This window comes from Callithrix jacchus, chromosome 20, assembly GCF_049354715.1.
Source record: "Callithrix jacchus isolate 240 chromosome 20, calJac240_pri, whole genome shotgun sequence".
Classification (NCBI taxonomy): domain Eukaryota; kingdom Metazoa; phylum Chordata; class Mammalia; order Primates; family Cebidae; genus Callithrix; species Callithrix jacchus.
Window position 1 is genome coordinate 45,560,542 of NC_133521.1, and position 24,362 is coordinate 45,584,903.

General features: G+C 54.8%; 2 protein-coding genes across 32 annotated transcripts in view; one reads left to right on the top strand and one right to left on the bottom strand.

The window, feature by feature from the left end:
- Positions 1-21,629, bottom strand: part of CA5A (carbonic anhydrase 5A) — a 58,414-nt gene extending 36,785 nt beyond the window's left edge. For 9 of the 10 annotated variants that reach the window (XM_035282165.3, XM_035282161.3, XM_035282164.3 and 6 more), the window contains exons 1-2: positions 12,263-12,482; positions 5,346-5,543 (exon numbers count right to left, since the gene is read on the bottom strand). In XM_035282165.3, coding sequence (XP_035138056.3) covers positions 5,346-5,543; positions 12,263-12,482 — 418 coding nt within the window. Of the gene's footprint in view, positions 1-5,345; positions 5,544-12,262; positions 12,483-21,513 lie in introns of those variants that run through there. The other variant, XM_035282162.3, reaches the window with a different exon arrangement.
- Positions 21,630-22,094: 465 nt separating this feature from the next.
- The window catches only part of BANP (BTG3 associated nuclear protein), a 156,490-nt gene continuing 154,222 nt past the window's right edge, over positions 22,095-24,362 (top strand). For 18 of the 22 annotated variants that reach the window (XM_078357957.1, XM_078357948.1, XM_078357951.1 and 15 more), the window contains exon 1: positions 22,095-22,178. The gene's annotated coding sequence lies outside the window, so the exon portion shown is untranslated. Of the gene's footprint in view, positions 23,567-24,362 lie in introns of all 22 variants that reach the window. The other 4 variants (XM_035282155.3, XM_078357950.1, XM_078357955.1 and 1 more) reach the window with 1 other exon arrangement.

Genomic DNA, 24,362 nt, shown 5'->3' on the forward strand with positions numbered 1-24,362 from the left:
TAAAAAGAGGCTTGTTAGTACAGGGGTCGGCTTGGCTTCAGGTACAGCTACATTCAGGGCCCCTGACATTGGCTTGATCCTTGATTTCTCGCCCTCTGGGCATTGCCCTCCCGTGTGGACACTTTCTCAGGTGGGTCCTCACCTGCTGCCTGGCACAGCTGACCTTTGCCCAGCCGTAGAAACAATCTCTTTAAATGCGCCCTGGGAAAAACTCCTTGGCTCTCATTGGTTGGTCTTGAGTCACGTGCCCATGCCTGGCCCAATCGCTGCAGCCAGTGACGGGGCTGTTCCGCGTGGCCACGCCCAGCTCCCCACCCACGCCTGCCTCTGGACCGCAGGAATGGGAGTCGGAGGATGGGCTCCCAAGGAAAACGGTCGCTGGATCCACGAGGCGGGAGGACGGAGGTGGAGCCCGCAGATGCCCGGGCAAAGCCACGGACTGTCGGGGTCAGCGGCACCTGGGAGTCCGCTGGCATGAGATTCTAGGTTCAGCCTTGCACCTGCCAAATTAGAAGGTCTGGAGGAAGCACAGGTTTTGTTTTAGAGACAGGCTCTCGCTGTGTTGCCCAGGCTGGAGTTCAGTGGTGCAATCACAGCTCACTGCAGCCTCAACCTGCTGGGCTTAAAGCAAGCCTCCTGCCTCAGCCTCCCGAGTAGCTGGGACCACAGGCGTGCACCACCACGTGCAGCTAATGTTTTTACTTTTTTGTAGAGATGAGGTCTTGTTACCCTTCCGCCTTGGCTTATCACAGTGCTAGGGTTACAGGTGTGAGCCGCCGGGGTGACAGGAGTCTGTGCTCTAACACACTCTCCAGGGGATGTCGATGCCCTCCGATGTGTGAGAACTGTCAGCCCCCCACTAAAATTAGCCTTTTATCCACTGCTGTGAACAATATCCTCAGCAGGACCAGGTGCGGCGGGGAAGGGGTGGTCCCAAGAGAAATTGCACGGCTGTTCCTGGAGCAGGGGGTGCCGCACAGGCAGGCACACAGCTTGAGATACCGGATCAAAAGCAGGCTTTGACCTGTGATCCTGGGTGGTAATTACCATCTGCAGGGGTCTTGTTTTCCAGCCCAAAACCTGAGCCTGAGTTCCCTTGGGGATACAGAAGCATCTAGATTCCAAGGCACACATGCTGCCACTAGCTAAACAAAAAATCGCAAGTGTGCCCGCAAAGCACGGGATGTCCCTGCTCCACTGCCAACAGGGCCGAGGCGAGGGCTTGTTCTTGTTCTTGCCCTGGGGGGTGAGGGGCGGGCCTCCCGTGCAGACCTCAAGGCCCACTGGACACAACCTCTACTGGGCTTGAGCCAGAGGCCCATCGGGGCCTTGGGGCGGCTGCCGGCTCTCCTGGGGTCCAGTGAGCTTGGCCTCGCTCACCCTGGGTGCTGGTGCTCCCTCTGTGTAGAGGTCAGCTCCTGTGGGCTCCTGCTGGATTTCTGTGGATGTTTGGTACAGATTCTTTCTGTAAAGGATGCCCACTCCCCAGATTTTCCTCTGCAGAGCAAGGAGTCCCATTGGGAGGCCTCTATGGCCTCTGGCCAAGGAGTTTCTCAAGCCTCATTTTCACATCTGTAAAATGGGCCTGGTTTGTGCCTCCCACAACTGTTGAAGGAAGACTGTAGTTGTGCAAGTGAAGCCCTTGGCGAGAAGTGAGCTGGTGACGGCTTAGAGTCCGCAGGTGTCGGAACGGAAGCCGGCTCCTGCAGTGGGTCACTCACCCTTGGCAGTCGCCCCTTCTCTCAGCCTCCATTTCTTCTTACTGAAAATAAGCATCTTGCAACACTCTCTCCGGTGGCTCCTGGCTTGTGCTATGCTGCTATTCATCAGTGGCCATTTTTTTTTTTTGAGACGCAGTCTTGCTCTGTCACCCAGGCCAGAGTGCAGCTGTGCGATCTCAGCCCATTGCAACCTCTGCCTCCCAGGTTAAAGTGATTCTTCCGCCTCAGCCTCCTGAGTAACTGGGACCACAGGTGTGTGCCACTATGCCCGGCTAGCTTTTGTATTTTTAGTGGAGACAGGGTTTCACCATGTTAGCCAGGCTGGTCTTGAACTCCTGACCTCAGGTGATGGACCCGCTTCGGCCTCCCAAAGTGCTGGGATTACAGGCGTGAGTCACTGTCCAGCCTGGCAGTGCTTTTAAAGGGGGTCCGTCCACATACCTTCCTCCTTCTAGGAGCAGTATCAGGATTCCCCTGGGACCCCCTGCTCCTCACTGCGTGAGGTCTTGATGACAACATTAGCCGGGTGTCTGATGCCCCACCACACCGAGGGCTGGGTGTTGGCCCAGGCTCAGCCACCAAACCCTTTGTCTTGGGAATTTATTTTGTAAAATAACAAACAAAAGTCCAAAATAATCTTCAAAGTTTTTATACTTTACGACTTGGAGGAAAACAAATCTGTTATGAAAACACCAGTGAGACCCACACCACAGATAAAAATTATACAGCAGGAGTACAAATCCCACAGCGCTCATAGGTATCCCTGACAACTGCTGTTCTCAGAATGATGAGTATATTCACACAACCGCTAATCCAAACAGCTGAAAGTTCAGGAACTGTCATTCTTCGTTCAATATTTTGAAGTGGCTGCATGAAGCGTGTTTAGATGCTACACATCAAACCTGAGAAGTCAGTCTTAGTTACTTCCTGGGAATTGGAACTTGGAACGGACCAGCAAGGGAAGAAAACCCATTGGTAAGGAAATAAATAAATGAACGTGGAAATCCCACCCGCTGGTCTCCGAAGCCGGCCTGGTCTGTGCCTCCGTGGATCTGGTTGTCCACCTTTCCCTTCTCTTCTCTGAGCTGGTCGTGTTCTTCCATTAAGTTCCACTTTGCTTACATTGGCTGGAGTTGGGGTGACAGCTGCTGGCACCCAGCGAGCCCCACACGGGAAGCTTCCGTGGGGTTGTGGTGGAGCGGGACGAAGCAGCTGTGAATGGCACTGAGCACACGGGCAACGTGGCTCCTTCTCACCTTTGAGAGGACAGAGGGACCCAGAAGGAAGGACGGAGCTGGAGCCGGGGTGTTTGCGCTGTGCTGCGTAGGGCCTGGCGCAGAGAAGACACTTACGCCCTGCCCCCTCCACCTGGTGCCTTAGAGGCAGGAGCAGGCTCAGGCCGGCCTCCGCTGCCCATGGGGCCCTTCTCCCCGGGCTCCAGGAAGGCCTGCACACACGTCTCAGGGCGCACATCTGCGGGCAGTGTACCTGCTCACTGAGGTCCCTGTGGTGAGAATTTCTAGGCATATGCAGACTTAAGAGGCTGAAATGCAAGCATCATGTCATGATGAAGCCAGGACATGGCTGGGTGGACCTCCCGTGACAGTAGGAGCTGGGGAAGGCCCCGGCGAGGGCACTTGATGTCAGGAAGGTGGACGGCGGAGCGGGCATGAAGGTGAGCATGGGGCACCATTACGTTGTTGTCCGTCTTGCCTGGAGGAGGCAGAAGCGTGGAAGCAGGGCGGGGCGTGCTGGCAGCCATGTGGAGTTTCTGTGGAGATAGGGCGCTGAGCGCTGGCCTGGGGTGGCCTTGCTTCTCTCCCCGCAGCCTTTGCAGTGGCTGCCCCTCCTATGCCCAATCACAGAGGAAGAAAGGGAGGCTCATTTATGCCTTTAACTCTGTTCATCTGTCAATTTACTGAGAGCTTAGGGTGCCTGGCATAAAATATCAGACCAGACAAAGACCTGCCCAGTGGAGTGACATCCTCGTGGGAGAAACAGGGAGTGAACAAGATCCCCTGGCGCCTGGGACCCACCAGGGAGGAGGCAAATGGGGGCAGCCGAAGAAGACGTGGGACTGGAGCGGGGGCTGCGCTGGGGCCCCAGGCTTGATGATTCCGCAGGAAGAGTCAGTGGCAGCACAGACAGAGCCACACTCAGGGCGGAGCCACAGCACCGAGCCACAACACTCGGGGCGGAGCCGCAGCACAGACAGAGCCACACTCGGGGCGGAGCTGTATTCAGCAAAAGGATGCAGAGTGAGATCAGCCATGGGAAGAGGTGCCTGGACTGTCTGGAGGACCCCAGGCAGAAGCTTCTGGAGTCCTCAGCAGGGGAGACACATAGGACAGGCTTAATTCTCCCCGACACCAGCAGTGATAACACGTGTGGCGGAGGCGTGTTCTGTGCCACGGCAGCTCACTAGCGAGCGACTCAGTGCCCAGGGGTTTATTGGGGGCTGGTCAGAGAGGAACCTGATACCCAGCACGTGCTCTAACTCCAGACCTGGAGCAGGAAAGGGAGCAGGTGTTCAGCATGAATGAGGCTTACAGTGACACCAGCTGTGCTGGGAAAACACTACGTAGGACATAGCAGCTAGTCCCGATAAAAATGCAATCATCGGAGGCCTGGAGAGAACCTCCCACACCTCAGAGCATCCACCTGGAACTTCGGAGGATCTTGGCGCAGATTCGAGGGGATGATCCGCAGAAGCCTTGGCTGAGCGCGGGGACCCAGCAGGAACTTGGTGGCTTCTGGGACCTCCTAGCCCACCCTGTCCCTCCACACCGCCTCCCACCCGCATGTCCCCGAACAGCATCCTGTGTAACTCTGCTCCCCCCAGGTGCCTCCCAGTCTGTCCTCATAGCAGCTGCAGGGTCCATTTAAAAGGTCAGCCAGGGTCTGCAGTGTGGCTCACGCCTGCAATCCCAGCACTTTGGGAGGCCGAGGCGGGTGGATCACGAGGTCAAGACATCACGACCATCATGGCCAACATGGTGAAACCCCGTCTCTACTGAAAATACAAAATTAGCTGGACATGGTCGCACGCTCCTGTAGTCCCAGCTACTTGGGAGGCTGAGGCAGAAGAATCACTTGAACCTGGGAGACAGAGGTTGCAGTGAGCCAAGATGGCACCACTGTACTCTAGCCTGGGTGACAGAGCAAGACTCTGCCTCAATAAATAAAAAAAAATAAAACCAAAGTCAGCCAGGTCAAACCAGCAGTGATTTACAGGCTCCCGACGCCCCTGCCCTGCTGTGGGCCCAATTTGCTTCCAGGTCTCTGCCTAGATTATCAAGGCCAGAGCGGACGTCTCAGCCACCACTGCCTTCCGACATGCAAGACCTTCGGGTTTCTATTAGCTCGTCTCTTTCTCCCGCTGGCTGTGGTGCGGGCCCTGCGGGAAAGGGTTTTTCCTTTAGACGCACCTGTGTGCGAGCAGGTGCCAGCGTTCTCATCCCCCTGCTGTGTCCTCCCCTAAGCCACTCTGTTCCTGCCCCAAGCAGCACAAAGACGGCGACATTCCCTGCTCTCTTCCCCATTCTCTGAGAAGCTCCTGGCCCTGCTCCCAGAACACCGGGAGAGGAGAAAGTCCTGGAGCCCCGAGCCCCGACTCCCACTCACCTGACGCCTCGGTGCTATCGTCAAATTCCACCTGGAAGAGGTAGCCGGAGTTCCAGACGTACAGGCAGGATGCCGCGTCATAGGAGACCTTGAGTGGTTTCAGCCTCGGGTCATAGATGCTGTCCCTCCACCGGATGTTGATGGGGGACTGCCGGGTGCCCCCCGGCACGGAGACCGGGCCCGTCCAGAGTGGGTGCACTGTGGTGAGAGAGAAGGAGACCCTGATGAGGCGTCAGCTTCATGTCATGTCTTGGACGGACAGGGCAGAAACCCGGCCGCACGAGACCCCGCAGGTCCCGACTCACGGGGAACTGACCCAAGGGAAACTGGCAAGTGGGGTATCCTGGGCAGCTGGACCCGTGCCCGCAGGGTGCCCCTGCTCCTCTGCTTTTGGAGCCACCATGGGACTTTCTTTCCCGCTGGAAGCCACCACCTCCTGGTCCGTGCCACCTGTGGGGGTGGGTTTTTGTTTCTGTGTTGGCATCGTCACAGAGTGGCCACAGGAAGTCCGCAGAGACCTTGGGGAGGACAGGTGGACGGAGAAGGGCGCTGTCAGGAAGGCGGGCTGAGCGCAGTGGGACTCTCGTCTCTCAGGATGGGTTTGAAACCTGTCTTCACAGTCACAGGGTTTGCTGCCTCCATCCCCCTGTCACCTACATCAGCCATTTCTCCCAAAGTTATCCCTCCCCAACCTCCCCACCCCCCACTGTCCCTCCCCTAGCCCCCCACCCCCAACAGACCCCAGTGTGTGATGCTCCCCTCCCGGTGCCCATGTGTTCTCATTGTTCAACACCCGCCTATGAGTGAGAACATGCGCGGTTTGATTTTCTGTTCTTGTGTGAGTTTGCTGAGAATGACGGTTTCCAGGTTCATCCATGTCCCTGCAAAGGACACAAACTCATCCTTTTTTATGGCTGCATAGTGTTCCATGGTGTGTATGTGCCACAGTTTCCTTGTCCAGTCTATCATCGACGGGCATTTGGGTTGCTTCTTGTCTTTGTTACTGTAAGCAGTGCTGCAGTGAACATACATGTGCATGTGAGTCATGACACAATTTTTAAAATCCATTATTTGGTGATATTTAGGTTATTTCCAACTTCTTGCAATTAAACAAAGCAGTGACAAGCTGCTGTTCTTTCCCTGTATTCTCATCTGGATTGCTTTCTTCTTACAAACTCCTAACCACAGAATTGCTGGGTCCAAGGGTGTGTCCAGGAGAAGTCTAGAAAACAAGGATGAAGATGTACAGCCCCGGCCAGATGCGGTGGCTCACGCCTGTAATCCCAGCACTTTGGGAGGATGAGGTGGGTGGATCACCTGAGGTCAGGAGTTCAAGACCAGCCTGGCCAACATGTTGAAACCCCATCCCTACAATAATGGAAAAAATTGCCAGGTGTGGTGGCGCGTGCCTGTAGTTCCAGCTATTCGGGAGGTTGAGGCAGGAGAATCGCTTGAATCTAGGAGGTGGAGGTTGCAATGAGCCGAGATTATGCCACTGCACTCCACCCTGGGTGTCAGAGCGAGACTCCATCTCAGAAAAAAAAAAAAAATAGATGTCTAGCCTTGCTGGAAATGCTTCTCCCACCCAAGTTGAATGATTAGCGAATTGTTGTGTTTTGTTCTTTTTTTTTTTTGAGACGAAGTTTCGCTCTTGTGGCCCAGGCTGGAGTACAGTGGCGTAATCTCAGCTCACTGCAACCTCCACCTCCCAGATTGAAGCGATTCTCCTGCCTCAGCCTCCCGAGTAGCTGGGCTCACAGGCACCCACCACCACACCCAGCTAATTTTTGTATTTTTAGTAGAGACGGGGTTTCACCGTGTCAGCCAGGATGGTCTCGATTTCCTGACCTCAGGTGATCCGCTCGCCTTGGCCTCACAAAGTGCCGGGATTGCAGGTGTGAGCCACCGTGCCCGGCATGGATTTTTCAAGACAAAAAGAGAAGATGAAAATACAGATGTTCAGGTAGGGTGTCCCAAAGTTCAGGGGTTGTCAAGTATTATTTTTATTTCGATGGAGTCTCACTCTGTGGCCCAGGCTGGAGTGCGGTGGTGCGATCTCGGCTCACCGAAACCTCCACCTCCCGGGTTCAAGAGATTCTCCTGCCTCAGCCTCCCGCATAGCTGGGATTACAGGTGCACGCCACCATGCCCAGCTAATTTTGTATTTTTAGTAGAGAAGGGGTTTCACCATGTTGGCCAGGCTGGTCACAAACTCCTGACCTGAGGTGGTCCAGCCTCTGCCTCCCAAAGTGCTGGGATGACAGCTGTGAGCCACTGCGCCCGGCCTTGCCAAATGGTGCTTTAAGCTTTACACATAGGGCAGCAGGGAAGACACATCTGTGGGCCGAAACCCCAGCTCTCCCCGCTCGCCCTCCCCGCGTGCCCGCCCTCCCCGCTCCCTCTCGGAGTTACTGGGCACATTATTTATCCCCTTTCCCCCAGTGTCGGTTTCTTCATCTGCAGGAAGGAGAATGAGGGGGTAGAATCATAGCAGCTTTGTGGAGAGGAGAAGCTGGCTGGCCGCGGCGACGGCCTGGAACGCTTTCCCACGGGTGATGCAAGATGCCCCGCCTTACAGCCCAGCCCCAATGCCCAGCCCCAACGGCCACACACAGAAATAAGTACCCAAAAGCACTGACTGAGCACCTTCGGCATCCCGCACATGTGTCCCATTCCCTCTCATATGATGGATGAGTGTGGACGTGGTGGCCACGAGGGGCCTTTGTGTGGCCTTCATCCCAGCATCTGCTTTAATTTAGAACCACACAAGCAGCCCCGGGCTCCCATTGTTCATTTTAAAGAGCCCCTCTGAGGTCGGGAGTGTGGTGCCTGCCTGTGATCTCAGCTACTCGGGGAGCTGGGGCAGGAGAAGCACTTGAACCCAGGAGGTGGAGGTTGCAGTGAGCTGAGATTGCGCTGTTGCACTCCAGCCTGGGTGACCGGAGTGAGACTCCATCTCAAAAACAAGAAAAAAAAATAGCTGGGTGAGGTGGCTCATGCCTGTAATCCTAGCACTTTGGGAGGCCAAGGCAGGTGGATCACCTGAGGTTGAAAGTTCGAGACCAGCCTGACCAACATGGAGAAACCCAGTCTCTACTAAACATAATAAAATTAGCCGGGCGTGATGACGCATGCCTGTAGTCCCAGCTACCTGGGAGGCTGAGGCAGGAGAATCGCTTGAACCCAGGAGATGGAGGTTGCAGTGAGCCAAGATTGCGCTATTGCACTCCAGCCTGGGCAAACAAGAGAAGATGAAAATACAGATGTTCAGGTAGGGTGTCCCAAAGTTCAGGTGTTGTCAAGTGTTATTTTTTTTGCGATGGAGTCTCACTCTGTGGCCCAGGCTGGAGTGCAGTGGTGCGATCTTGGCTCACTGAAACCTCCGCCTCCTGGGTTCAAGAGATTCTCCTGCCTCAGCCTCCGAGTCGCTGGGATTAAAAAAGCACGCCACCACACCTGGAGCACCTTTGTATTTTTAGTAGAGATGGCGTTTCACCAGGTTGGTCAGGCTGGTCTCAAACTCCTGACCTCGTGATCTGCCCACCTCGACGTCCCAAAGTGCTGGGATTACAGGCGTGAGCCACCGTGCCTGGCTTTGTTATCCTTTTTTTCACTCATTCAACAAATATTTACAGAGCTTTTCTGACAGGTCAAGCCCCAGCCCAGGTGCAGGGGACATGGAAGCAGAGACACAAGGCCCCTGCACCAGGAGACCAGTATTTGCTCGTAATTCACACGGGTGCAGTCTGGAAAGAGACCCCTCTCCCTGATGCATTCTTGGCCTTCAGGTGTGATGATGGCTCAGCAGATCTCCAGTCCCTTTCCCTTGACCTCCATAGGAGGAGCTGTCCCCACCCCCAGTGTCACTGGCCACGTGGTGACCTGCCTTGACCATCGTGACATGAGCAGTGGCTTGGAGTGCGCTGGCACAGCTGCGCCTTGCCCGGTGAGTGCCTGCCCTCCATTGTGAGAAGAACAGGCCTCAGGTGGCTGTGGAGGGAGGATGAGGGATGCAGTGAGCAGGCCTGGACCCACCCAGAGCAGGGAAGCCGGCCCAGCCAAGCCCAGCCTGGAAGAAGACTTGGATACCTGAGCAGGAAAGATGCAGTAAAATACCCGAGAATGCGCAGCGGTGGGCCTGGAGCGCCGCTCAATAAGCACTTCTCCCAGGGAAGTCCAATCTTTCACTTCTCGGGCCAGCGTGGTGGCTCACGCCTGTAATCTCAGCACTTTGGGAGGTCGAGGGGGGTGGATCACCTGAGGCCGGGAGTTCAAGACCACCCTAACCAACATGGAGAAACCCCATCTCTACTGAAAATACAAAATTAGCTCAGCATGGTGGTACATGCCTGTAATCCCAGCTACTTGGGAGGCTGAGGCAGGAGAATCACTTGAACCCAGGAAGCGGAGGTTGTGGTGAACCGAGATCGAGCCATTGCACTCCAGCCTGGGCAACAAGAGTGAAACTCTGTCTCAAAAAATAACCAAATTGATTTCTAGTGTTTGCCAATGACTGTGGTGTAAATACTCCCACCATGGCCAATTTTAAGTTACCAATGTGATATTGCTGATCACAGACTTAGTAGCAGATGGGCACTGCCAGTGCTCTCCCCGAAACATGACTAGAAAACATGATTAAGTGATCAAACAATCCCCCTAAAATGATTATTTCTTAGACAGGGTCTTGCTGTGCAGCCCAGGCTGGAGTGTAGTGGCCCGATCAGGGCTCACTGCAGCCTCAAACTCCTGGGGCCACACCTCCTGACTCAGCCTCCCGAGCAGCTGGGATAACAGTGTGTGGCACCATGCTCAGCTAATTTTTAAATTTTTCTATTTTTTATTTTTAGATATGGGTTCTTGCTGTGCTGCCCAAGCTGGTTTGGAACTCCTGGTTTTGAGCCATCCTCCTGCATCAGCCTCCCAAGGTAGTGCTGGGATTACGGGCGTGAGCCGCCGTGCCTGGCTCTAAAATTATCCCTGAATGTTTTATAAGTTTTTGACTGTTTTCTCAAGGCCAAACCACCAGTGATTTTTCAATCATTTTTAGTAACGATTTTTTTTTTCCCAAATGAAATATTCTGCAGAATGCCCGTGAATAAAACACCAAAATAGAAGGATGAATTCCTTCTGAAGTTCCAGTCTTCCCTGCTGGGCAGAGTGCGTTCTGCTCTTTGTGGAACTCTGAAATGATCTGGCCCAGCCTAGGGGTGACTGGTAACAGACTGAGGGAGGACCACAGCGTAAACGGGTTTAGGGGCTGACGCGGAATATTACATGTTGCCACAGTAAGAAACAGAATACTACGTGCTGCCCACTGGCAGGGCCGTGCATAAATCAACTCCCTGCGGGAGCCACGGCAGCAGCTGGCATCCAGCCAGGGCACCCTGGTGCCATGTGCTGTCCCGAGCCTCAGCTTGGTTCCTTATTCCAATGACTCTGTGCGATAAACACCATTATCAACACCCTATTACAGACGACAAAACTATGGCTGAGGGAAGCTAACGAAGTCACAGAGGGGCAACAGCCGCAGAGCCGGGGGGCCGAAGTTCCAATCTAGGCAGCCTAGCGCTCTCCATGCTCACACTAACAATAAAAGGGGGGGGCTGGGCGCAGTGTCTGTAATCCCAGCACTTTGGGAGACCTCAGAGGGTAGATCACTTGAGGTCAGGAGTTCAAGACCAGCCTGACCAACATGGCGAAACCCTGTCTCTAATAAAAACACAAAAATTAGCCGGGCACCGTAGCGCACGCCTGTAGTCCCAGCTACTCGGGAGGCTGAAGCAGGAGAATTGCCTGAACCTGAGAGGTGGAGGCTGCAGTGAGCCGAGATCGCCCCATTGCCCTCCAGTCCCCAGGTGTGGACCCCCACAGAAGGAATGAGTACTGCTCACTGAGAGTCTGGGGTGGGCCAAGCTTTCCACATGCATCGTGTCATCCTTCCACGGCCCTGGGAGAGAAAGTGGCCACCCCCATCTCAGGAGGCGGACATGGAGGCTCTGGGGTGAAGACCCGCCCGGGTCCCACGTTGGCAAGTGTCAGGAGCATCCTGGGGTCTGGCTCCGAAGCCCATGATCTTTTTTCTTTTTCTTTTCTTTTTTGAGGTGGAGTTTTGCTCTTGTCGCCCAGGCTGGAGTGCAGTGGCACGATCTCGGCTTATTGCAACTTCTGCCTCCTGGGTTCAAGCAATTCTCCTGCCTCAGTCTCCCAAGTAGCTGGGGTTACAGGCATTCGCCACCACGCTCAGCTAATTTTGTATTTTTAGTAGAGACAGTGTTTCTCCACGTTGGGCAGGCTGGTCTCAGACTCCTGGCCTCAGCTGATCTGCCCGCCTTGGCCTCCCAAAGTGCTGGGATTACAGGTGTGAGTCACCGGGCCCGGCCAGCTCGTGCTCTTTCAATGGACCAAACACGGAACGTGTGGAAGATGTGGGTTAGGAGAGAGCCCAGCAGCTGCCAAAGCAGGCTCTGATTCTACAGAGGAAGCATGAGACCCAGAAAGAGGAAGCACCAAGGTCACAAGGCACTGGCCATGTAGGAGGAGGGGCTGGCCCGGGGCAGTTTCCTGGCAGAGCTGGCTGAGTGGTTTACTGGTTCCAGGTTTGCTCGAGTGCGTTCTCTGCTGGAGTGTTTAGGAGTGACCGTGACTGGCTGGTGCAGCCCATTCCGCCGGGACTGGATGGCGAGTCACACCAGTGAGTCTTGCGGGAACACGGGCTACCCGCTGCCCCCGGAATCTCGCCCTCCCCAGGACCTCTGAAACAGAGGCTGAATTATTCACCCAAGGTCACCAAATACAAGAGAAACGGAATGGAAATCTAAACCTACTGGCTCGGGACTGTCCCGTCTCTCATCTCGAAAGACCCCATCAGCCAAGACAAGCATCCAGTCACATCTCGGGAAACTGGGGGCTCTACTTACAGGTGTTACTGCTGGTTCTCTGTGCACAGGACTGCTGAGAACACCATCGCTCTGGCCTCACTGGACGGCTGCAGAGAGGACCCCGCATCTGCTCGACCATGAAGGAGAAAGCTGATGTCTTGCAGGTGTTCCTCCCCAGCATCTTGGGTCTGTGCCCACAGCCTCTAATCCGAAGAGGGTGATGTTCCCTGCTGTCTGTTCTCACTTTGATCAGGACCATGGAGGGCTGGCATATACCTGCCTCTTTTTGTAGAAACTCATCCCAACCCCTGAGCCTAATGGTTAAAGTTCAACCCATGCCTTTCCCAACTTGTGGGATGTCACTTAGTTTGGCCTAGGGGTGGGTGCACAAGGGCAAGTGGCCTCTGCTGGGGACAGGCCACTCAGGTCACTGGGGTTTGATCTGGCAAACAGTGGGGCAAGTCTGCCAGGGAGCTAGAAAAACTTTACAGGGGTGGGGGGGCTGCGTGAGCACTAGGGAATGACGCAGGGGCGGGGGCGTGTGGACGAGGGCGGAGTCCCTGTTTCTCTCTGGTGTTGACCCTGTGGTCTGGGGCCGTGGGACACTCAATAGCAGGCACAAAGCCATGGCGTGCATGTGCGCAGGGAATGGCAGGCTCAAAAGTACCGGAACAGGACTCACCAGAGCACTGCTCAGTGGACGGGCCAGGGAGCAGGTGGCTTCTGTCTGCCCGCCAGGGATCCTGAAGTCGCAGAGTCCTCACTTGCCACAAAATAGCTTCATCCTCACCGGAAGCAAGATGCCCTGCAGCTTGGGACACTTCCAGGCCATGTCTGCTGTCTTGGCATAAATATTAAGCAAGCCATCTTTCTTTTTATTTTGATTTATTTTTATTTTTGAGATGGGGTCTCACTCTGTTGTCCAGCCCAGAGTGCAGTGGTGCAATCACGGCTTACTCAATCACCTGGGCTCAACTGATCCTACCTCCTCAGCCTCCTGAGTAACTGAGACTATACGTGCGTGCTATTACGTCCAGCCAATTTTAAAAAGCATTTGTAGAGGCAGATTCTCGCCATGTTGCCCAGGCTGGTCTTGAACTCCTGGGCTCAAGTGACCCTCCCCACCTTGGCCTCCCAAAGTGCTCCAGTTACAGTAATGAGCCACTGCCCCCGCCTGGTGCCTCCCTTCATGCCCAGTGTCCACATGGGGACAGTATGTTAGCGGGTCACCCTCACCAGGCAGCTGGTGATATTTGCAGATGCCAACCCACGAAGAAGCCTCCCTCAGGCGGCTCAGCGGTTTATTCACCCAGACACGTTTTACCTGTGAAACGAAACCTATGGGATTGGGATGTAGCAGTTTGTGAGTCTTTGTTGTTGTTTAAACTTATAGTCTTTTAGAGGGCAGGGATGTTGCAACTTTTCATAGAATCCTGGAAGCTTGGATCTAGAAAACCCTACAGAACTCAAGTGTTGAAATGCGAGTCCACTGTAGGCTCCTGAGAACCCACGAATCCCACGGAAATCCCACACACGATGTGGTCCGTGGCTTTCGGCCATTGCCCTGGTGGCGCCAAGAGTTTGCCTGCAATTGTTGTCACAAAAACCAAGTCTGGATGAAAGGACCCTCCTTCCCACACAGCCATGGTGGAAACGGACCCCCCTTGGGAAGCCTCATTCACTCACTCACTCACTGGCTTTTGCCTCCAGTTCCTCATCTGTAAAGGAGGAAGATTCTAGGATTCTATCAAACATGATAACACTCTGCCGAGCTGTTGTTGGCACAAGTGATGCCCTGAGAGCGGCCCTTCCATTGCTGCAGGCCAAGCCCCCACCCCAGGCTGCGCCAGCCCCACATGAGAGGTGGCGTCTCCTGAGGATGCGCACCTGGGCAGCCAGTGACGCCCCACAGGCTTCTGGGGCCCATCCTCTGCCATCCTCAGCCATCCTCTGCCATCCTCAGCCATCCTCAGCCATCCTCTGCCATCCTCTGCCATCCTCAGCCATCCTCTGCCATCCTCAGCCATCCTCAGCCATCCTCTGCCATCCTCTGCCATCCTCAGCCATCCTCTGCCATCCTCAGCCATCCTCAGCCATCCTCTGCCATCCTCAGCCATCCTCAGCCATCCTCAGCCATCCTCAGCCATCCTCTGCCATCCTCAGCCATCCTCAGCCATCCTCTGCCATCCTCAGCCATCCTCAGCCATCCTCTGCCATCCTCAGCCATCCTCAGCCATCCTCTGCCATCCTCAGCCATCCTGCCCTCTTCAGCCATCCTCTGCCATCCTCAGCCATCCTCAGCCATCCTCAGCCATCCTCAGCCATCCTCTGCCATCCTCAGCCATCCTCTGCCATCCTCTGCCATCCTCTGCCATCCTGCCCTCTTCAGCCATCCTCTGCCATCCTCTGCCATCCTCAGCCATCCTCTGCCATCCTCTGCCATCCTCAGCCATCCTCAGCCATCCTCTGCCATCCTCAGCCATCCTCTGCCATCCTCTGCCATCCTCAGCCATCCTCTGCCATCCTCTGCCATCCTCAGCCATCCTCAGCCATCCTCTGCCATCCTCAGCCATCCTCTGCCATCCTCTGCCATCCTCAGCCATCCTCTGCCATCCTCTGCCATCCTCAGCCATCCTCTGCCATCCTCTGCCATCCTCAGCCATCCTCAGCCATCCTCTGCCATCCTCTGCCATCCTGCCCTCTTCAGCCTGCTCAGTTCCGGCTGGCGGTGTTGCATCGGTACGCGTGGGTGGGGGGCTCCCTGTCTTCCTCATCTCCTGCTGCCCCGTGGCAGGACTATGCCCTACTTATAAAATATCACCAGCCTCGGTGCGTTAGCCAGGGCTCTCCAGAGAGACAGAACCAATGGGATAGACAGACATATAGATAGATTAGATACAGAGAGAGAGAGAAAGAGGTGACATAGATAGATGACAGATTAGCTAGAGAGAGATACATAGGCATACAGATGTCAGACTACAGATAGATGATAGGTAGTTAGGTAGATAGATGGTAGTTGATGATAGATGATTGGTAGGTAGGTAGATGATAGCTAGATGATGGATGACAGCTAGATGATGGGTGATCGCTAGATGATTGATGGATGACAGCTAGATGATGGGTGATCGCTAGATGATTGATGGATGATAGCTAGATGATTGATGGATAGCTAGATGATTGATAGACGATAGCTAGATGATCGATGGATGATAGCTAGGTGACTGATAGTTGATAGCTAGATGATTGATGGGTGATAGCTAGATGATTGATAGGTGATAGCTAGATGATTGATGGATAGCTAGATGACTGAGGGACGATAGCTAGATGATTGATGGATGATAGCTAGGTCATTGATAGGTGATAGCTAGATGACTGATGGGTGATAGCTAGATGATTGATGGACGATAGCTAGATGATTGATAGGTGATAGCTAGATGACTGATGGACGATAGCTAGATGATTGATAGGTGATAGCTAGATGATTGATAGGTGATAGCTAGATGATTGATGGGTGATAGCTAGAAGATTGATAGGTGATAGCTAGATGATTGATGGGTGATAGCTAGATGATTGGTATGTGATAGCTAGATGATTGATGGACGATAGCTAGATGATTGATATGTGATAGCTAGATGATTGATATGTGATAGCTAGATGATTGATAGGTGATAGCTAGATGATTGATAGGTGATAGCTAGATGATTGATGGGTGATAGCTAGATGATTGATAGGTGATAGCTAGATGACTGATGGGCGATAGCTAGATGATTGATAGGTGATAGCTAGATGATTGACGGATGATAGCTGGGGATGATAGGCTGGGGATGGGTGGGGGAGGGAACAAGCCCAAAGTTGGGAAGGGTGGGGTGGGGAGAGACTCAGAATAATACAGACAGAGGCAGAGATGAGAGCGAGCCTGTGCCGTGGACTCCCGGCGGCAATTTTGGGAAGCCCTGACCCTGGCCCCACTCCTGGAGGTGCAGGCTTTGGTGTCCTCAGAGGATCTCATGTCAACCCAGATAGAGAAGCGACCACCGAGCTGCCTGGCCGTGGGTTTGGCCAAGACAAACGAGAAGTCAGCCAAACTGCCGGGCGGCAGCACTGCCTCCCTCCGCGCCACCGACTTTCAAATGCATGTTTCCACGCAGGTGACCTTCCCCACGCCTTGCTGGCCCACTTCACAGGTGAGGAAGGTGAGGTACAGGAAACGTGGTCTGCTCCCCCACTTTCAGAGGGTCCCGTACCCACACGGTCCTGCCTGGGTAGGATCCTGGTTTCTCTCGACAGCCCAGAGTGCCTGCCTGTCCCCGGAGCGGTGGGGTCCATGCTAGGCATAGCTGACTGCCGCTCCCTCCCGCCACCCCTCAATTGTCCTCTGGTTTCCCAGCGGGGTCCCCTTCCAGGGCTCTAGTTCACACCAAAGCCCATCTCTTACCTTCACACCCTTACAGGGCCCTTGCATGAAGTGGCAAAGGGAGGGGAGAGCGGGGGATGGATTGTGAAGACCATGGGCGGTGGCCATGACGTCCGGTCTCCCATCCCCGGGAGCAGGGTGTCCACCGTCCCATACAGCACCCGGACACCCCTCTCCCCGGCATTGGGCTCAGGGCCACGTCCTGTCAGTTTCGCCCTGTGGAGCCTCTCCAATCTGTCCATTTCTCGCCCTCCGGTCCGCACTGTCACCTGCCTGCAGCAGGCCCCTCTCTGTCCCCTGCAGCCTGCCACACCTTCTCAACTGCGCTCCCCGAATTCACGCAGGATCGTGTATTCCCTCCCCCAACTCATTTTCCGGCACTCCGGCCAGATGGACTTCTCGAAACACAAATATGATCCTCCCCACTCTGGCCCCGACCTGCGTGAAGCCTTCTCAGGACCAAGACAACACCGTTCCTTGCTGACAAGGACGCCCTGCGCCTTCACCAACTTTGCTGACACATATCACCTTCCTCCTTGTCTCTGCGCCCACTGTGGCTGTGTGACCCCAGCTGTATTGCTCGGCCTCTCCCGACTTCAGGCTCTTCACAGAGAATAGGGATTATGGGCTGGGCGTGGTGGCTCACGCCTGCAATCCCGGCACTGTGGAAAGCCGAGGCAGGCGGATCACCTGAAGCCAGGAGTTTGAGACCAGCCTGACCAACGTGGAGGAACCCCGTCTCTACTAAAAATAGAAAAATTAGCCGGACATGGTGGTGCGCACCTGTAATCCCAGCTGCTCGGGAGGCTGAGGCAGGAGAGTCACTTAAACCCAGGAGGTGGAGGTTTCAGTGAGCTGGATTCTGCCACTGCACTCACAAAGTGAGACTGTCTCAAAAAAAAAAAAAAAAAAAAATAGGGATTATAGTAAAATGTGCCCAGATGGCGGTAACTCAGCCCACGGTGACATGATCACACCTGCAATCGAACCTGCCGCTAATCGCGTCATGAACTCCACGCCATGGACTCCTCCCACCATCCCTGTGAGCTGTGAGATCTGAACACCAGTTCCCAGGGTGGGAAGCCGAGGTCCGAGAGCCTCAGCAACCTGCCAAGGGGAGGCTCAGACTCTCAGCGCTGGCCGGGCAAAGGCCAGGTCCTCACACTTCAGGACAGGCAGGCGCAGCGCTCCAGGATGGCTCGCCATCTGCCAGGCTTTTCCTGGGTCATCGAGCGCATCATGAATAATTCATCCATCTTTTTCCTTTTTTATTTTTTTTTTGAGATGGACTCTTGCTCTGTGGCCTAGGATGGATGGTGTGAACTCGGCTCACTGAAACCTCCACCTCCCAGATTCAAGCGATTCTCCTGCCTCAGCCTCCTGAGTAGCTGGGATTACAGGCACGCGCCACCATGCCCGGCTAATTTTTTGTATTTTTAGTAGAGACGGGGTTTCTCCATATTGGTCAGGCTGCTCTGGAACCCCTGATCTCATGATCTGCCCGCCTCTGCCTCCCAAAGTGCTGGGATTACAGGCCTGAGCCACCGCGCCCGGTCAGTGAACGGTTACCCTTGTGACATTTCCAGAAAGGGGGCCCTTCCAAGGTTCCATGTTTTCTGGATGTGGGTATTCCGAGGTGCTGACATCTGTGACATTCACGAATGGCCGAGTGCGCACAGGTTTAAGTCGCCCCCACAGGCCAGAGTGCACCTCCTGCTCCTGCTATGATGCCCCCACTAATGTGACCGTAACTTGACTGACGCCAGGAGATGATCGGATCCTTGTACGGACGGGCGAGTAAGTGAACCTTCGCTTTGCTGATGACTGGCTACTTCACTTTAAAAAACTGTGGTGAATCGGGAGCCGCGGTGGCTCAGGCCAGTTGTCCTTGCACTGGAGGACCCAGGCTACGTGTTCGAGGCCAGCCCGGGGAACATAAGGACCTCTCATTCATTAAAAAAAAAAAAAAAAAAGGCCAAGGCAGGTGGATCACGAGGTCAAGAGATCGAGACCATCCTGGTCAACATGGTGAAACCCCGTCTCGACTAAAAATACGAAAAATTATCTGGGCACAGTGACGTGTGCCTGTAATCCCAGCTACTCGGGAGGCTGAGGCGGGAGAATTGCCTGAACCCAGGAGGCGGAGGTTGCGGTGAGCCGAGATAGCGCCATTGCACTTCCAGCCTGGTTAACAAGAGCGAAACTCCGTCTCAAAAAAAAAAAAAAAAAAACCAAAAGAGCGAATGGACTGTGCGGCAGTATTGAGCAAAGCCTTCCTCTACTTTGGCTTCCTGAGCAGCAAAATAAAAACGAAATCAAAACCATCAAAAATGAAAAAGTGTAGTAGCTTACTCCTGTAATCCTAACTCTTTGGGAGGCTAAGGCAGGAGGGTCACTTGAGGCCAGGAGTTCAAGACCAGCCTGGAGGACATATTGAGACCTCTGACTCTACAAAAACAAAAATAATTCAGGCGCTCCTGGTGGTGCACGCCTGTGTCCCGGCTGCTCTAGAGGCTCAGGTGGGAGGATCACTTCAGCCTGAGAGGTAGAGGCTGCGGTGAGCTAGGACTGTACCACTGCATTCCAGCCTGACGACAGAGCAAGCCCCTGGCTCACGGTCACAGTTTTGATTGGCTGAATTCTGACCATGAGCTAGTGAGCAGTGAGTGGCCTTCAACAAACCTCCCCGCAGCGCCGGACGCCGGGAATCCCAGCACTTTGAGAGGCTGACAGGTGGATCACCTGAGGTTGGGGGTTCGAGACCAGCCTGACCAACGTGGAGAAACCCTGTCTCTACTAAAAATACAAAAATTAGCCGGGTGTGGTGGTGCATGTCTGTAGTCACAAGCCTTTGGGAGGCCGAGGTGGGAGGATCACTTGAGGGGAGGAGTTTGAGACCACTCTGGCCAACATGGGGAAACCTTGGCTCTACTAAAAATACAAAAAATTAGCTGGGCACGGTGGCGCGTGCCTGTAGTCCCAGCTACTCAGGAGGCTGAGGCAGGAGAATTGCCTGAACCCAGGAGGCGGAGGTTGCGGTGAGCCGAGATCGCACCATTGCACTCCAGCCTGGGTAACGAGAGCGAAACTCCGTCTCAAAAACAAAAAACAAACAGCAGACCTCACGGTAGCTTGTTCCATGGTCACAGGTGGATTCACCTTTGCTCACAAGTTCCTTCTCTTGTCCACTCACGCCTGCTTGTGACGCTGAGCCCAGCACTGCACCAGGCCTGGAAGGAGGAAAATGGCAGCTCCGGGCACGGACTTGGTGAGATTTTGAAATAATCTGAACATCACCCTCAGTTTATCTGCTTCCAAGCCAGATATTCAGGCAGGCGTGCTGAGAATTCTTACACAGGGAAGTATTAATATTTGAATACAGCCAAGATGCAGGTGGAGGTGGAGGCGGCGGGCATGTTTCCTGAGAACTCGTCCTGTCCCTGCTGCCTGAGGGAATATTCTGTCCCCTCCATGCCAGTGGACTCCACACTCCAACCAACGCGTTCTGGATTCCAAGTCCGGCTTGTGCCTCTTTCCAGCCCTGCCACCTCGAGGGGCAATTTTTCTTTTCTTTTCTTTTTTTTTTTTGAGATGGCATTTTGCTCTTGTTACCCAGGCTGGAGCGCAGTGGCGCGATCTCGGCTCGCCGCAACCTCCACCTCCTGGGTTCAAGCGATTCTCCTGCCTCAGCCTCCTGAGTAGCTGGGATTACAGGCATGCGCCACAATACCCAGTGAATTTTGTATTTTTAGTTGAGATGGGGTTTCTCCACGTTGGTCAGACTGGTCTCGAATGCCCAAGTTCAGGTGATCCACCTGCCTCAGCCTCCCAAAGTGCTAGGATTACAGGTGTGAGCCACTGTGCCTGGCCAATTTTTCTCATCTTTTTGGATCTGGTCTTCATGTTTAAAAAAAGACAGGCCCTAGCTACATACCAGCTACCAGGAAAAAAAAAAAAAGACCCCACCTTCCCATCAGTACCTTTCCTGGCACCACTACCCTTCTGCGGCTCCTCCTTGGAGTGTTTGTAAGGTTCTTTTGCTGTGAGTAACCCAGCCGCCAGCCTCAGTGGAACCTCTGGGCCTCATTCTGGAGGAGACTTTGACTCGGTAAGGTTGCCCATGGTCGCACGGCCTGTGACTGCGCTCAGTCCTGGTTTTATCAAGGTAAAGCCTTTTCTTCTCCCAGTGAAAACAGCTCCCTTGCCCTGGGTTTGGGAGATCAAAGGCATTCTTGCTCATTGCAAATAATTCGGAAAACAGAGTCGAGTGTAAAGAAGAAATGAAAGGCAATGCAGTCCAGTTAAACAGAGGGAGATAACCAGGAATGACATTTCCAGGAATTGCCCTATACTTTGGGAATTTTTTCCTAGGATTACCACAAATGCACATTTGCACATTTATTCTACATAAAATATAACGTGTGCACATTCGATGCCATCCTTTTTTTTTTTTTTTTTTTTTTTTGAGACGGAGTCTCACTCTGTCGCCCAGGCTGGAGTACAACGGCAAGATTTCGGCTCACTGCAATCTTTGCCTCCTGGGCTCAAGTGATTCTCCTGCGTAAGTCTCCCAAGTAGCTGGAATTACAGGACTGCGCCACCACATCTAGGTAATTTTTGTAATTTTAGTAGAGACGGGTTTTCACCATGTTGGCGAGGCTGGTCTCGAACCGGTGACCTCCAGTGATCAGCCCGCCTTGGCCTCCCAAAGTGCTAGGATTACCGGCGTGACCACGGCGCCTGGCCGCCATCACTTAGGCATGTGTTTCATGTAGGAAATGTCTAAGACCATAATCACTACTGTGTGTGCTACCCCCCCGCGCGCGCGTGAACTCAGGCCCCTCTGGACGGACAATGGGGACCCCTGACCACTTACATCTTTGGAAACACGCCTCCCAGCGCTCCGGAACCTCAGGGCAGGACTCGTCGCAGCAGCAAGTAGGACCCGCTGGGGGCGCACAGCCCACCTGAATCATTGTAACTACAAGTCCCAGCAGCCCCTGGTGCGGGGACTGGACGCCGCGACCGGAGTCCGGAGAGACTACAAGTCCCGGCAGGCAGGGTCCAGACGAAGGCACTACGAGTCCCAGAATGCATCGCTCCTAGCTTGCGCAGGGAACCCTGGGAGATGTAGTCGTTGAGGAAGCTAATGCCTATTCATTCCATCTCAAAGAAGATGCAAATTCTTCAGACAGTCCACTGAGATGAGTTTTCTCAGGCAGGCCAGGCGCGTGGGCGAAAAACGGGGGGAAAAAAGCCCTGGGAAGCCGATACCGTCGCGGGAGAAGCCAGCCTGCGCATGCTCACCGGGAGGCCGAGCGGGAAAAGTGCGCGTAGTGGGCCTCGCCGCCCGCACGCCCCGCCCCGGCCCCGGCCCCACCCCCGGGCCTGCGCGCCCAGTGAGCCTGCGCGGAGGGCGGGGGCCGAGCGTCGCGGGGAGGGGCTCGCGGCGCCTGCGCAGAGCGGCGGCTTCTCTCGCGAGGACGGACGCCATTATCGCATCTCCCCGACAAACACCACGAGAATTCCGCAGCCCACACGGTAATTGCAGCTCCCGCAGCCGGTCGCGCCTCCGCCTCCCCCTTCCCGCGGGGCGAGAGCGAGAGCGAGATCTCCCTCCTCCCTCCTCCTCCTCCTCCTCCCCCTCCCGCCCGCCGGGCCGTCCGCGCCGCAGCCCCGCCGCCGCCAACTGTCTGGGCCGGGCGAGCGCCCCCAGCTCCTCGCTCCCCGTCCCTGGCCGCGCCCCGGAAGAGGGGCTCCCGCTTCCTCGCTTCCGCACCCCCTGCCCCGCCGCGCCCCGGCGTCCGTTGGGCCGCGGCTGCCGTAGCCCGGCCCGGGGGCCTCGAGCTCCCGATCTCTGCTCCGGGGCCGCGGCGGGGAGACTGGAAAGGCCTAGAACCGCGCCCGTGCTCCTCGGGGGACCGAGGTCTCCCTCGGGGGTGGCTCCTGCCAGCCAGCCGTGAGCGACGGGCACCGTTTCTGTGCCTCCTCCATGGCTGTGGACAGGAGCCCCAGTAGCCCAGGACTTGCACGCGGAAGCCTCCGGCGCGCAGCGAAACGGGCGATCTCAGGGCTGCCGCCGAGCTCGGCGAGGACCCCAGCCCGTTCCCGGGGGCCCCCTCCTCAGCGCCTGTGTGCGAGTTCTGTGGTGCAGCCCCTAAAAAGGGGGCCGTTTGTTTTTCCCTGGGGTGCAGAAAGTAGATGACGTTCCATCCCCACTGTGTGAGCGCACTGGAGACAGTGCCTTGCTGGAGGGGACTGTGGTTTTTCCCTGAGGACGTGGCAGGGCTTGTCTTGCTCTTGGGGAGATACATCAGCCCTGAAGAACTGTGAGCAGGTGCACGAGTGTGGGCTCTGAACGGTGGCGAGCTCGCACCCTCCCCGGGGAGGCCCGGGCCGCACAGTTGATGTGGAGCCGGTCATTCTCTGTTTGGAGTTGCCTGTCTGCCCGGGAATGTACTCCAGGGCCTGATGGCGTTGGCGGAACTTGCGCTGCAATAAATAACCGATAAGAGGAGGCAGTCTTAGGGTACACTTGTAGCTGGAAGTTCTTGGGGGACAGAAAAATAGCTCGGAGTAGTGAGTGGTTCTGAGGAAGATCAGAAAACATCAAATTAAAACTAGATCTGGTCATTTCGCCCGCAGCTCGCAAATACCCAGTGCTAGAAGAAAACACCGAAACGAGGTGAAACTGTATGTAGGTGCATTTCCCCTGCCTTGCAATTCAAATAAGAATATATTCATAAGCTGCAGCAAGTACCACTGGGCAGGGAGACCTCCACCCAGGCTGCGCTGGAGGCAGTGGGAAGACGCCCAGGTAGAAGAGCATCGAGGGTCTGGCGGGGCCCATAGCCTACGGAGCTGAGCCTCGGGGCTGACAGCATTCCAGGCTGAAGGCCCCCAGCAGGCTCCGATCCACATGTTAACAGGTGATTATTGTTAATAAACAGGTGTTCTGTATTTACTTACAACTCAAGAAATATTCCAGGTAGGCAGTTGTTACCCGCTTACCACTAACTGAAAGGTCCTCTCCACAAGGGAGCCACGGGGCCAGGGCAAACTTAATGTTTCTCAGCAATGTTGGATTCTGTGCTCACTGGTTTTAATGTTTTTATTTTCTGGAGGCAGGATTTTAACTGTCTGCCAGGCTGGAATGCAGTGTGGTGATCTTGGCTCACTGCAGCCTCAACCTCCCTGGCTCAAGTGATCCTCCCACCACAGCCTCCCAGGTAGCTGGGACCACAGGTGCCACCACACCTGGCTAATTTTTGTATAGTGGGGGGGGTTTCGCCTTGTTTCCCAGGCTGTGGCTTTAATCTTTAAAAAAAAAAGAGCTTCAGGCTGTGGGGGCAGCTCAACATCTTGCATCCTTCACCGTGACCCCCACTCCATAGATGAGGTGATGTGGCTGCAGATGCTGAGGGCATGTGTGCAGATGCACAGAGCCAGGGCTCCAGTTCAGTCTCTCTAAGCTGATGTTCTTAAAAAACACACCCCATCCATTCAGTGTTTTAATCAACATAGTGTATACAGCAGCCATGTCAGTGGAAGACTTACATGAAAAGCAGTGTCCCCTGCCCCACCTCCCAGCCCCATTCTTCAAAGCCTGGTTTCTTGAGGTCCTTCTCCATAGCTCTAAGTAAGCTGGTCTTTTCATTTGTTTTTGAGATAGGATCTCCCTGTGTTCCACAGACTCTACCCAGCCCTGGTGACCCTCAGCCTCCT